Consider the following 14,267-nt stretch of genomic DNA (forward strand, 5'->3'; position numbering starts at 1 on the left):
TTGACAGCATGCCCTTGATGAAATAAAAATTACCTTAATGTAGTCCTGTAGTAGGAATTGAAAATAAGCCTGGAAATTATTTGTTTTGCATTATATGTAAATTGGAAGGTCAGCATTTGCAAACAAAAAACAGCTGATCAACACTGGAACAGAGGTTAAGCAATAGGGCTGTTTTACTTAGATATTTACACAGTTTTTAAGAAGACTAAATAAAATTCAAGTGTGGTACATGGCTGCATGATTTCCTGGGTAACATTAGTTTTCTTAACATATATAGAGAAATGTATGCCTCATTTCCAAGTTGGCCCTGAACAGATGTAATGACTATGCTTTTAAGAGCAGGGCTGTCAACTCAGCATGGCTGTCAATGTGTACCGGAGAACACTGGAACAGTTTGTTCAAGGCTGACTGAGGAACAGTAAGAGAATAGAACCTGTACTAGTGCTATGGGACTATGAGAAATTATAATCATATAGCACTAAAACAGGTTCTCTTTGTGAGTTTCCATGCTGAGCTTATACATTACTCTGCGAAGTGTCATAAGCTGTTTTTCCTTGTACATATAGGTCACATTTGGATAACATAAGACAGAATTCTAAAGCTGCACACTGTGAATGTAGTTGGCAGTGTAGTTGTTGCGATGTCCAGCCTAGATCATTTTGTGATCTTAGAAAATAAAATAAAATTTATAATTAAAACTCTGTGTTTATTGTATATATTGAATCCATTAGTCAATTAAAAATGGGACATTTTTCTTCAATTATTTACAGAATCAGAGCAAAAGCAGGTTTATGTGATAAATTTAATTCATCATGTTTGTACAAATGTGACTTTTATATGAATAGTATTATTTGAATACCAGCTAAGCAAAGTGAAAAAGCAATGATACCTAGGTTTTTAAAAACATCATGTCTCAAAGCAATTTATTATGCCTTTTAAAAAATCTATTCCAGAAGATTTTATCGATATTATTAGAGGGTGATTCTCCACAGTATCAGTTTCCTAGGACAGTGCAATATAGCATGCATCTCATACCATGAGCTCATTTTATTAAATGAAGTTACAGCACAGGATTCCTGCTGTATTGTACTGTCCTAAGAATTTTCCATTACTGAGAGTATTTGCCTCGTGTGTCCTCTACCATGGTTGTTGTATGACTTCAAGTCATTTCTTGCTTACGGTGACCCAAGGCAAACCTGTCACAGTTTTTTTTTGGGGGGGGAGGGCAATATTTGTTTAGTAGGGATTTGCTTTTGCCTTCCTCTGAGTCTGAGAGAGTGGCTTTGCCCCAGGTCACCCAGTTGGTTTCTGTGTCTGAGCAGGGATTCAAACCCTGCTTATTTCTCTACATTTTCCTTGCTTTAGGGCAGTGGTCTCCAAACTGCCCTTTAAGAGATTTTAGACTTCAGCTCCCAGAAGCCTTAGACATATTGGCCAATAGTCTGGGATTCTAGAAACTGAAGTTCTAAATCTCTTAAAGGGTACAATTTGTGGACCACTGCTTTAGGGAATGCAAAACAGCCATTTCCTAAGGCTGGATCTGAGTACTATAGCGAGTGTATCTCCCCCAACCATTGCCAAATACTGTAGTGCTGTTATGCACTGTCTTCACAACAGGGTGCATATATAGTCTGAACTATGTCTCCTTTCAATCTCTTATGTGCTCATTATCTCTCTGGATCATAGAACAGGAGAAGGCAAAAGGAAGGAAAGATTGTGTCCATGCAAAAATAGGTTTGTGGTTCTTATGTGTCAGACTGCTCCATCTGGGGAAAACAGAAGCTTGGGAGGCTCCTATGTAAATGGATATGAGTTCATTTATTTTGATTTTGGCAGTGGAAAAGATGTCACAAGCATATGTGATCCATAATTTAGTCAAGCATTATCCCATAATCCAGAATGTTAAAACCTTACTCTAATAAATCCCAAATAGAATAGACCTAATGAATCAATTGAATTTACATAAACAGTGACTTAAAGATTTGATAGTTTATCTGGCAGGTCAAGCTTCCAGATTTTCTTTAATTGTACTTTCACCCTGTCCACAGATTTTTAACAAGAGTGTATGAACAAAAACATGTTCTGTTTGTACTGTCCTATGTTTTCTCACTGCTTTTCTAACTTAAAAAAAAACTGGGAAAAACATTCTTAAGGAGAGAAAGATGAAATAGCTGCACATCATCTTCAAATGACATATCACCTTCCAGGTGCACTAAGGCCTGAAAATAGATGGGCCAAAAGAAGCGGCTTCCAGCTGCTTCGGGGGCATGGCGTTCAGAAGATGCACACCCCAAAGCTGCTGGAAGCCACTTTGAAGCCATGCCAAGGCATGGAGAGCCGGCCCAAAAAGGAGTGGATTAAATCCGTGCCTGCCAGCAGCCCATTAAGAACCATGGTATCAGCCCATTTTGGGAGCGGGCCATGCAACTGCCATGGTCCCAGTCCAATTGGGGCCGGAGCAACCAGAGGCCCCTCCTTCTGAGCAATCTGCAATGGCCCTAAATGCCCCTTGCCTGGTAGATGCCTAATGCTGTCTAACTAAAATAAATAAAAATAAATAAAAACCTATTATTATTATTATTATTAACTTAAAAACTGATTTTTTTGTTTTTTATGGTAAACCAAAGAGCACTGTCAAGAGTTTGTAATGATACATTGTTTTCACTAATTTGATTCTTCACCTGAGATCCTTAGCTCTTTTTTAATCCTGCACAAAGTAAACAAAAATATCAATTAGTCTTCCTAACCTTGCTCTAGCGCCTATAACTTCACACCTCAAGGCCAAGAGTGAGGGACACAGAAAATCTTTCGGACCCATAAGGGAAAGGCAATATTGGTTGAGTCTCCCTTATCTGAAATGCTCAGGACCAGAGTGTTTTGGATTTTGATATTTTTTTTATTTTGAAATACATGTAAGTGTACAGATGGACAGTGAAGAAAGCAGATAGGAAGAGAATTAATTAATTTGAAATGTGGCGCTGGAGAGGAGCGCTGAGGATACAGTGGATGGCCAAAAAGCCAAACAAATGGGTTCTTGAACAGATCAAGCCTGAACTCTCCTTGGAAGCAAAGAAGACTAAGGCGGGAGACAGACCACCCAAAAAGGGTGGTCTCCTGCCGCCCTGGTTTGCTCCGCGAGGGAGCCGCAGCAGACAAACCATATGGCTCCATCATGGAGCAAAATGAACCCGCAAAAAGCGGGTTCTTCTTGTGGTGCCTTTGTGACGCCACAAGGCGCCAATGGCACACTTGTGGCGTCACAAAGGCTCTGGGACGTGCGGACGCCATGCGTCTGTCAAGTCAAAATGGCAGCACCTGCATGTACAGGGCGCCGCCATTTTTTTGCCCTCGTCACGTGCAAGGGGCAAGTCATGTCTGGAAGCGCCGCCCCTCGCACATAATGACGGCGCCCTGTAGGGCCACATCATGAGAAGGCAAGACAGTAATGCTAGGAAAAGTAGAGGGCAGTAGAAAGAGAGGAAGACAGCATGTCAGATGGATAGACTCAATCAGGGATGCCACAGGTTTAAGCCTGCAAGACCTGAGAAGAAATGTAGAGGATTGTGGGGCTTGGAGATTTAGTCACAGGGTTAACTCAAGTCAAGGTCAACTTAAAGACAGCTAACAACAAACATAATGAAGATATCTTGGACATGGGACCCACATCTAAACACAAAATTCATTTACGTTTCATATACACCTTATACATATAGCCTGAAGGTAATTTTATAGGATTTTTAAATAATTTTGTGCATGAAACAAAGTTTGTGTACATTGAACCACCAGAAAGCAAAGATGTTACTGTCACAGCCACCCATGCCAAATATACTTGCTCTGTTTTTATAGTTTCTGGTAAGTTGGAAATGGCTGGGGTGGTGAGTTGCGGATTCTCTGGGGGCAATCCCCACCCCCTTTTCCACACCTACCTCTTTTTTTGAAACTGCAAGACTTGAAGGTTACTTATGTTTTAGGGAGAACAACACGTCATTTCAGGCTAGAATGTGGAGGAATGTATGTGGAGGGGAAGGATAGTGTTAAAATGGAAATTGTACCCCTTGTGGTCTTATCAAAAATTTCCATTTTTAAGCCAAAATAAAAATAATGGGGTGTGGGCTATGAGGGCTGTACTGGGGAGTTTGGCAGAGGGCAGTCTGCCCAGGTGTTGTTTGTTTTCCTATCACTGGTTACTCAATAAAGCAAATACAATATGGATTTGGTTCAATATGATTCTGAGTTAAGGATGTAATTAGACTTTAAACTTCAGAATAGTTTCAGTTAGAAGCTTTCTTTGGCCTTATACTACATAAATCTATAGACATTCCACAGGATCAGTTGTGGGCGTGGTTGTTTTACTTTCTGCATCTATTTGATAAAACATTGGGGCATAAAGCTTTATATTACCCCACTCTGTTTGTTTATTTTATCAAGGTTGTCCTAGATGTTGGCTGTGGATCAGGAATCCTTTCGTTTTTTGCTGTGCAAGCTGGAGCTAGAAAAGTGTATGCGGTTGAAGCTAGCTCAGTGGCAAAATATGCTGAGGTGAGTCTGTTGAGTTTGTTCTGGAGAATGAATTTGTTTTACACTCTTGGCTCTATGCCACAGGAACTAGATATTCATGACTTTACTGTAAACTTAGGAGCACTAGCTGTTTGGGTCATTGTTATCTATCAAGCATTTTTTCTGTCTAACCCTCACCTGTTTCATAGGGTTTTGTCAGGAATGTGTCTTATAGTAACACATGTTTATTAAATGGTAGCAGATTGCACATATTTCATTGAGACTTATTTCCACCTAACATCTGCAATACAGCACATTGGATTCATGTTTCAGAAGTAGGTGTGAAAAGAGGATAGTTAATTCAACAAATCCCCTAAAAATTGGTGGAAGCAAATCTGGTGGGATTATGTACTTTCTTTTAGGAATGTAAACACATTATTTCTTTCATGAATTTGAAAAAAGTGGGCAAGCCTCCTCAGTCAAATTCCACTCTAAGTGGAAGCATTTTACATTAATATTAATAAATAATTTTGATGTGGCTAAAAACCATTTGCATCTGATTAGAACTCAAATATAAAATATCCTTTTATAGCCTACCATTCTGCCATACCTTAAACACAATAGAAACCTTAGTGTCTGAAACAAAGCTGTAAGAGAATTGAATCACTTCTTTCTCCTGGTGCTGGATGAGGCCCGGTACTGATTAATCCTAGCTTTGGGCCACATCTCTGGAAAAAGTAGGCATTCCTTTTTCTCCTGAGAGACCTGCCCCACTACAGGCAAACAAATCTTGTGGAATATGCAGGAATAAATGGGTCATATTAGTCTCATGCTTGTCTTGTCAACTTTTAGGACCAATCCAATAGGGACTATTCAGTAGGCTGAAAAGTCCCACAGGTATGGACTGCAGGAGTTGAAACACCTGGTTCTCTACATGTATATATTCCTACGTGCACATGTAACACTGATAATCTACCCCTATTCTAATCTGATTATCTGAATATTTTGGCTGTTCCCAAATAAATTGGCACTGAAACAGCTGGATTGTAAAACACTATAATACAAAATAATGTGGATTATGGTTAAGTTAATGTGTTGTGCTGTCACTTCATTGGTGTGGTCTACAAATTGAAATCATAGGCATGTCAAAAATGTTATTCAGTTGAATGTGAAAAACAAAAAAGGCCAATACTTTATAGCTGGTTTTCAGACCAGTATGTTGGGTTTTCTCATGCATGACTCCATAGTTTGGGGTTTAGTGAAAAACTGCCCAACTTTTCTTTTAATTTTGGCATAATGGGGGAACTTCAAGGCAGCAGTGTGAGACCCAGAAAGGCATATGCAACCCATGAGCTGCTCTTCACAAGACCCCCTTAGAGCTACATTACAGTATTTATTTTCGTTTTTAAAAAATTAAAAATGATATTTTAACAAGGAATTTATTAAACTAGTATTGCAGGATTATGGCAGCACATTTGAGATTTTTTGCATTCAGTGAGCAGAAATTCCTGGAGTTACACATTATGCCCTGTCAGGACTCAAACAAATTACCGTATAAAATTGAAAGGCTGCTTCAGTACTGTGTCATATATTTAATTGGAACAAATTAAATATATGACACACATTGTACTGATTTCAGTAGAACAAGTTATACTGATATCTCCAACTAAATGTGTTTGGGATTTGGATTTTTGTCTCCTATATAAAGACTAAGAAAGAATGTGGTGTAAGCAGAAGAGAATTTATGAAGAGCACTTGAACAAACAGGACATACGAGCAATTGTGCATGAGAAAAAGTTGTCTATATGGAAGAGGTCAGCTAGTTTTGGGATCACTAGTAATAAAAAATTAGCCCTTGAGGAATAGAGTATTATTTTACATAAGAGTCTGGGAGAGAAGGAGGTCTTTCTGGAGCTTTGACAACTGGTTTTCTTTTAAGAGAGGCCCAAAGAGAAGGAGAAATCATCATTATGGATGCTAACATAGTGTTCATGTAACAAGTATGAGATTTACTATCTAATGAATAAAAAAAACTAGTTTGGAAAGGGGAAAGGGAATGAAGTTGTTAGTTTTTAAATATTTCCTGTTCTTTCAGCTCTTGTTTGATATATTTTTGAGCTAGACTGAGAAAGAAGGAGGAGGGGGAACAAGACAACGGGCCATCATACTATTGCCAGATATTGGGTGGGCCATCTGGCAACCATACTATTAACTATTTCAAAATGTATTATATATAGGTACCAGATGGAATAACCAAAGTCTAGGTGTTTTATGAACCTCTGCACAGAGCTAGGTTCTTCTTAGCCTATATATTTCAACATCTGATTAGACTATCCTGTTCATTGTTTTATCCCAAGCAAACAGTAACATGATCTAATTATTTCAGCAAGTTATTTGAGTAATAGCATGGTTCTTAAAATGATTTGAATGGAAGTCTGTTGAACTGACTGCCTACATAATTAAAGTGAAGCGTATGATTAAAGCTTCAGACCTAATGAAAGGCAGCATAGTGCTTATCTCATTTTGTTTCATTTGTCAGTAAAATACAGTATATTGTAGATGTGAAGTGGGCCTGTTGCTGCCTTCCATTAGCTTCAGAGTTTATTTAAAATTCTATAGCCCAGTGCAATGATGTAAGTTATATTTGCCTATTATTCCATAAGTTGCAGAGTGTGCCTCATTTTAGGTGGGAATCATAACATATAAGAGTGTTGGTTGAAATATCAAGTACTCTCTCCTGGCCTGATCCACTCAGTCCTATCTTACATCAGCTGTGGCAAGCAACAGGTGTCTGTTCCGCAGGATGCAGCAAACTGAAGTTTCCATCCTCTCCCACTGGCGATCTCTGGTGCAACAATCACCAGGAGCATCCCTGTCATAATTCCTCCTTGAGGTTGTTTTCAAGAGGGGGTGGGAACATCAGAAGGGATAATATTGGGTTGTAAGAACCAATGATCTTACTCTATATAAGCAGATTGCTATACAGTACTAAATGATGAATGGAGCAAGAATATCGTATGGTTCAAATGTTAGATCATGATATGTCTTATGCTGCTGCCTCATGGTCTGTACTAACTTTTAAGATGTCAGTAAGATAGATAGAAGGACAGTGTATTCTGTATGTATCACAGCTTTTAACCTTCAGAATTTTTTAAAAGTAACTAAAATTAACATTATTGTTACCTTTGAAAAGCAAGAATGTAAGGAGTTACCTTTTTAAAATTCTAACTAAAATGCTATGTAGCTATTGGGGGAAGCTCCTTGGAACTATAATGTGTAATTAATTACTTTTTAAAAATAATTTTCCTAACTCTGAAAAATTGGCAGCTGTTTTTTCCACTTGGGTAATAAATCTTAGCTAGTCTAAATTATATTTCATGAATATGCCAAAAAATGTTTGTTTCTGAATGAACATTATGTTTGTCTATCGCTTGTATTATTTTATGGTTTGGTCAAATGGCCAATATTCCAGATTTCTAGTGGAATTTATATAACTTTAGTTTGTTGTTTGTAGATTTATTTTATAGCCTGACACATTTTGAAAATCAATTGTAGATTTATGGGGTGCTAGAATAGCTATAAGGGAATTTGTTAGGACTGAGCACTAAAAATCCATTTGCTACCATGTTATAGTCTATGCAAGAGTTCTATATGAGAGGTAGCATAGTTTATAGCACTGATAGCAACAAAAAGAGGCTAGAGTTGGGCATGTTCTTTCCCCACCAAAAAAGTACCCCCCTCCCTGGGCCCTTGAGACTACTTGAAGAAAAGGCAATTTCATTTATAACTGAATCATACATGTATACATTTATAACTGAATCATACGTAAGGCCTGGTACAGACCGCCCAAAAAGGGCAGTTTGCCGGCGCCTAGTTTTCCGCTAGGGGAAAATGCAGGGGAAAAGCGGGTTCTTTTTGCAGTGTAATACTGATGCCGCAGTGCGCCAATGGCACAATTGTGACGTCAGTATCACGCCATGATGTACGGGTGCTAAGCGTCCGTCACGTCAAAATGGCAGCGCCCATCTATACAGGGCGCTGCCATTTTGACATACGGAATACATGCTAGGGTTGCGGGGCGTCTGTAAGTGACGCCCTGAGTCAACCCTAGCACATTATCAAGATGTGCGTCGAGGCTCGTCTGTACCGGGCCAAAGACATTTAAAATAAGACTGCAATCACTACATGATTTTTTTTTATCTTCATACATTTATCTATCTGTCTTTGATATCTTTATCTGGAGGAAAAGTGGGAAGGTAAGTAAGGAAATATAGACAAAGACTAAGGACCCATACAGACTGGCACTTTGTGCAGACCTTGGCCCAAATTAGGGTTGCCTGAGGGCTTAGCATTTACACACTCCAAGCCCTTCTCACATCACGCAGGCACCCAACCAGACGGCACATGCCATGATGCTGCTGCTCATGTACTGCGTACAAATGGCACTGTGCACAAGGAGTGTCATAAGACTGCGCTGTGGCTGTTATGCTGCTCCTGTACCACCGGGAATAGGAGTTGCATTTTGTGGCTCCTTTTACGAGTGGGTTGGGGGTGTGGTGTCTGTTTGCCGCGTCCCCAACCCAGCGCTTGCAGGAGCAGTACAGAGCTGCCCCTGTTGGGCTGTCTATTGAGCCTCATAGTAAGTCAGAAAATGTCTAGACTCTGGAGGATAAGTAAGAAAATTAAGTAAGGAAATCTGATAGTGACATATTTGTAAAATAATTTGTATCATGGTCTGAAATCTGAATCTCTTCAGAAATATAAATTATGGTGGTTGCTACATTTAGCTGCTATGTAAGGAAATTTTGCATTAGAGGTGGGATTCATGTGGCCCTCCAGATGTTGTACTATAACTCCTAATGCCCTTGCCAGCATAGTCAACTGGGAAGAACACTGGCAGTTGCATCTCAAAAACAGTGTTATTCCAACTCCTTCTTTACAACAAGCAGTTCTTCAGGTGATCTTGTTATAGGCCTTCTTTATTTCTAATTAATCTACTGTCTTGATATTCACTCATATTATTTATGGATAAAAAAATGAATACATTTTGGCTTTTCTGCTTCCTCTTTCCAGATTCTAGTGCAAAGTAACAATCTTTCTGATAAGATCAAAGTTCTGTCAGGAAAAATTGAGGAAATCTCCCTGCCTGAGAATGTAGATGTTATTGTTTCTGAACCAATGGGTTATATGCTCTTCAATGAAAGGATGCTGGAAAGTTACCTCCATGCTAAGAAATGGCTGAAGTCAAATGGTAAGTCTCAGTGTTTGCCTGCAGTTGACTTGAGGAGTGCAGAACTTGGAGATTGTCAGAAACTTCAAGTCTGCAGAAAAGAGCTCTGACAAGTTGGAGCCGAGAAAATGGTCATCCATAAAGTCTTTCTGGATACTGGCAGAGCTCTTCCTGGCTCCTATCTATCAGATTATGTATTTCTGATTGTTTCTCAGTCCATACCTTATAATGCCACATCTTACCAATATTCCTACTTTGACCTTTTGTGTTCTGATCTAACATGTCTTGGACTCCCTGGCAGACAGAAGTCACAAGACAACTAAATGATAGTTCTGACTTCCAGCACTTTTTTTGTAAAGACATATATGGGACAATGGAATGATAGGACATAAAAAATAGAAACTGCTTCATATTTATAGAACAGTGGGGTGTTTTCTTTGGACTATCTCTTTAATGGGTCTTGTAGATTGTATGTAGATAGTTATTACTTTATTTCTAAATATTCAAATTGTACAACATAGCCTGAGAGAGAATTGGCTTCAGTGTGGCATAGTAAAATCATCTCAAAATGTTTTCCCCTCTGCCAAGTCTTCCTCATTGCCTTGCAAACTAACAGCTTATCACTTTTAGCATAAATGTTCAAGTTTGCCAGTTTGTAGCCCTTCTATCCTGGAATGTTATGTTTTTTTAAAGTTCTTTGCTTTTAAAAAAAATCTTTAGAGGTGCAGGTCTTAGTTTTACTGATTAAAAAGTTAATTTTTACTTTGAAAGAGAGCAGACTTTGCTAACATGTTAGGTCTTTTTCCCCCTCCTTGGAAACTGATATGGATTTGTTTTGTTTTATAAAGCATTTTGAGTTTTGTGGACTATAAGATGAATATTCGGATCCAACTTACTTCGTGTGACTACTAAATTCAGTGACCTCTCAGAAATGAACAGTTTTAGAATTTCAGTCTTTATGTGATAATTTTCTTTACAATAGCATTGTCCTATTATGACAATGCTTCTCACCATCTCAAACTGTACTGTGAAAAAAAGCTAATGTTGATTATGCAGGTGTATAAATTTCCAGCATCTCTTTCATAGGTTAATTCATACCTTCATTGCCTGGTAGTCTGGTTATAACCAATCTGCTTATAGTCTTATTTTCATTGTTGCTGGGTTAAATTCTTACTGCTGGAAACGTGGGTTACTATATTCCATGTCTGACTCTGTTGGCAGTATAAGTGCATACTGTGCTCTTTCTTGTGTTGCCTATTGTATTGTGTTTCTTGTGTCTCCTATTGTATATGAGACGGGCTTAAGGTTTGCTTTACAGATTTTTGAAATCCTTCGTTAAATGCATAGTAACAGTAACATGATCAGTTTGATAATAATCTTCAGTGCATATCTGGAAAGTTGGTATTCTCTTAGTGATAATGTATTTACAGCTATACATTGTTATAGCTGTTTAGAAACCTTATCCTATTCCTCCTGCTGTGGCGAATGAACTAGAATAGAATCTTGCATTTGATTTAAGGAAGTTATTTAAAGATGTAATCCTAAATGTGTTAAAAACATTAAGTTTTCATCAGCTCACAGCAGCATCTTTCAATTACTATCATAAGAGTTCTGTTGTAGCTGGTGGACTTACTGAAATGTGGCCAGGGAAAAACATAAATTATTACCCACTGTTAAATGATAGATATATTGTTTGAGATGGAGAGTGGATGATGTTTATAGGATATTTTCAACAAATGTTTAAGTAGGGCTACACAGAAGACTTGAACTTTGCTACTGTATATTATCTTTTGTTCACTAGGAATGATGTTTCCAACATTTAGTGACATTCATTTGGCTCCTTTTTCCGATGAACAGCTCTACATGGAACACTACTCCAGAGCCAATTTTTGGTAATGATTATTTCACTTTTTTCACACAAAAAAAAAAAAAAAAAAAAAAAAAAAAAAAAAAAGAAAAATGTCTTTGCTTGGCAACCTAGCAGAGGTTTTCAAATAAGAATGCTTCTTGAAATCACCTGTCAGAAAAAGTGAAAACTCTTCCTTATTTTCTAACCACATTTCTGTTTGCTGGTGTACTGCTGTACCACTTGGCATAAATTATTTAGTTATGTGAGGCTTATCAATAGGTGGCCCTACTATATTCTATAACAATATTGTTAATGTGGTGATTGCCATTATCATGTGATGACCTGCTAGTATTGTGTGATGGCGTTCCATTTCATTGCAGGCAGGATGTACTTGTCTAGGGAAGAAATGTGATGAGATTTATCATATGCAGATAGCCTTGGCTGGCAGTGCTGTAGTAATTGTGTAAATCTGTTTCCATCAGAGAGTTGGGTGTGTTTAAGAATCTTTTGTTTGTGTAGCTTTGTATATGACAGTTAAGAGTTGTGTTGTGATTCATTCAGCATTACCTAGCATTCTTCCGGGGGGGGGGGGGGGGGGTGAGAACAAAATCGGCCATGGCAGAATCGCTGTTCGGGTAGCAATAATGTGGTAGCAGTAATCCAATAGAATAATATTATGCCCTACTGTAATAATACTTATATGGCCTTATCTGATGGGTGGATTTCATTCAGTTTGATTGTGTTCTGCAAGGGTAAGCCCAGATGTTGAATATGGTTTCTAGGGGTGAGGTTCTATGGCTATAATTTGTCTCATATTAAGGGATGAATCTAGGTTGTCTCTTGATCATATTCATACAATGACTTTCTTTCTTCACTGTGAAACAACAGGTTTCTTTTTCCTTTTTTATTATGGGATAGCTAGGAATTAAGATGATGCACTTAAATAACAATTGCATTACAGTCTGAGACACACAATATGCATTCCAATAGAGCTAGAATTGGTTTTTCACCAATGTTTCACTTTATTTATTTATTTATTTATTTCATTTGTATGCCGCCTTTCTTCTAGAGTGAGACTCAAGGTGGAACTGACAAGCAGTCAGTTTCAAAAAAACTTTCACAATCAAAAAATAAAAAACAATTAAAACCATCACATAAAACAGTATAATTTTTAATAGATATAGTAATGTTTTAAAAGATAAACAAAACATCCTAATAAAAAGCTGTCCTCTTTACACATTAAAAGCTGTCTTAAAGAGGTCTTTGCCTACCAATAAAAGAAAAACAGGGAGGGGGTAGCCTAACCTCCCATAGAAGGGAGATCCAGAGTATCAGAACAGCCACTGAGAAGGCTCTCTCTCATGTCCTCACCATGCACACCTGTGAAAGCCTTCCTCTGAAGATCTTAGAGTTCTGGCACATTTGTATGGGGAGATAAAGCCCTTCAGAAAGGCTAGACCTAAACCATATAGGGCATTATAGGTCATGACTAAGAGTTTGAATTGTCCCCGGAAACAAACCAGTAACCAGTAAAGTTGTTTTAACAAGGAAATTATACGCTCCCTATCACTGGCCCTAGTCAGCATTCTAGTCACAGCATTCTGGACCTACTGAAGTTTCCAAATAGCAACCAAAGGCAGTCTCACATAGAGCGCATTACAGTAGTCCAAATGGGATATAATTAAAGCATGTGTCGTCATAGCCAGACCTGATTCTTAAGGAACTAGTTTTAGCTGTGCAAATGCATTCCTGGCCACTGCTGAAATATGGGCATCCAGGCTCAGAGCCGAGTTCAGAACACCCAAGCTTGAGAACCTGAAACTTCAGGAGGAGTGTAACCCTATCCAGCACAGCCAAAGATCCCTGATCTGCCCTTTGACTGACTAGAAGCAATTTTGTCTTGTCTGGATTAAGTTTTAGGTAAATTGCCCTCATCTAGTCCATTACTCATAACAAGTATTTGTTCAGTACTGAGCAGCTTCCTTGGAACTGGATGAGAAGAGAAGTAGAGTTGGGCCTCACCAGTATATTGATGACATCAGGCCTCAAAACCCCAGATGACCTCTCCCAGTGGTTTCGTGTAGATGTTAAACAACGTGGGGAACAAAACAGAACCCTGAAGGACCTCACAGGGTTAACAACCAAAGCATCAAAAAAGAGTCCCTCCCAGAACCACTTACTAAATTCACCTCTCCAAGACCAAAACCACTATATAACAGTGCTCCCAAGTGCCATCCCAGAGAGTTGGCCCAGAAGGATAAAAAAACTGCTGAAAAGCCCATCAGAATCAACAAAGACACACTCCTCCTGTCCAGTTCCCTGCATAGGTCTTTCACCAAAGCAACCAAAGCTGTCTCTGTCCCATAACCAGGCCTGAAGTCATATTGAAATAAATCTAGAAACTCCTGGAAATGGGAGGTCATCACATGCACCAGAACTTTGCCCAAAAATGAAATGTAAGAAACAAGCTGATAATTATTCAGTATATAGTGCTGCTCTTAAATAAATTAAATCCCCTTGAAGAAACTGGATTTAGTTTTGCCATTTCACTTTCTTCAGATCGTGCACATATTTTACAGTGTCTACCTGAGGATCTTGTTGATTTGTCTTCCAGTGCTTTTGTTTCTGAAATAAAAAACAATGATCTGTTAGACGTTAATCCACATAACTTCAAAATCCAGCATAAAGACA

General features: G+C 38.5%; 1 protein-coding gene across 2 annotated transcripts in view; it reads left to right on the forward strand.

The window, feature by feature from the left end:
• Positions 1-14,267, forward strand: part of LOC149323621 (histone-arginine methyltransferase CARM1-like) — a 65,245-nt gene that overhangs the window by 27,429 nt on the left and 23,549 nt on the right. For both annotated transcript variants that reach the window (XM_089490179.1, XM_089490180.1), the window contains 3 exons: positions 4,429-4,539; positions 9,571-9,748; positions 11,529-11,619. In XM_089490179.1, the coding sequence (XP_089346305.1) occupies positions 4,429-4,539; positions 9,571-9,748; positions 11,529-11,619 (380 nt within the window). The remainder of the gene's footprint in view (positions 1-4,428; positions 4,540-9,570; positions 9,749-11,528; positions 11,620-14,267) is intronic.

This window comes from Sceloporus occidentalis, unplaced genomic scaffold (genome assembly GCF_023333645.1).
Source record: "Sceloporus occidentalis isolate IW3139 unplaced genomic scaffold, rSceOcc1.0.p SCAF_1, whole genome shotgun sequence".
Lineage (NCBI taxonomy): Eukaryota > Metazoa > Chordata > Lepidosauria > Squamata > Phrynosomatidae > Sceloporus > Sceloporus occidentalis.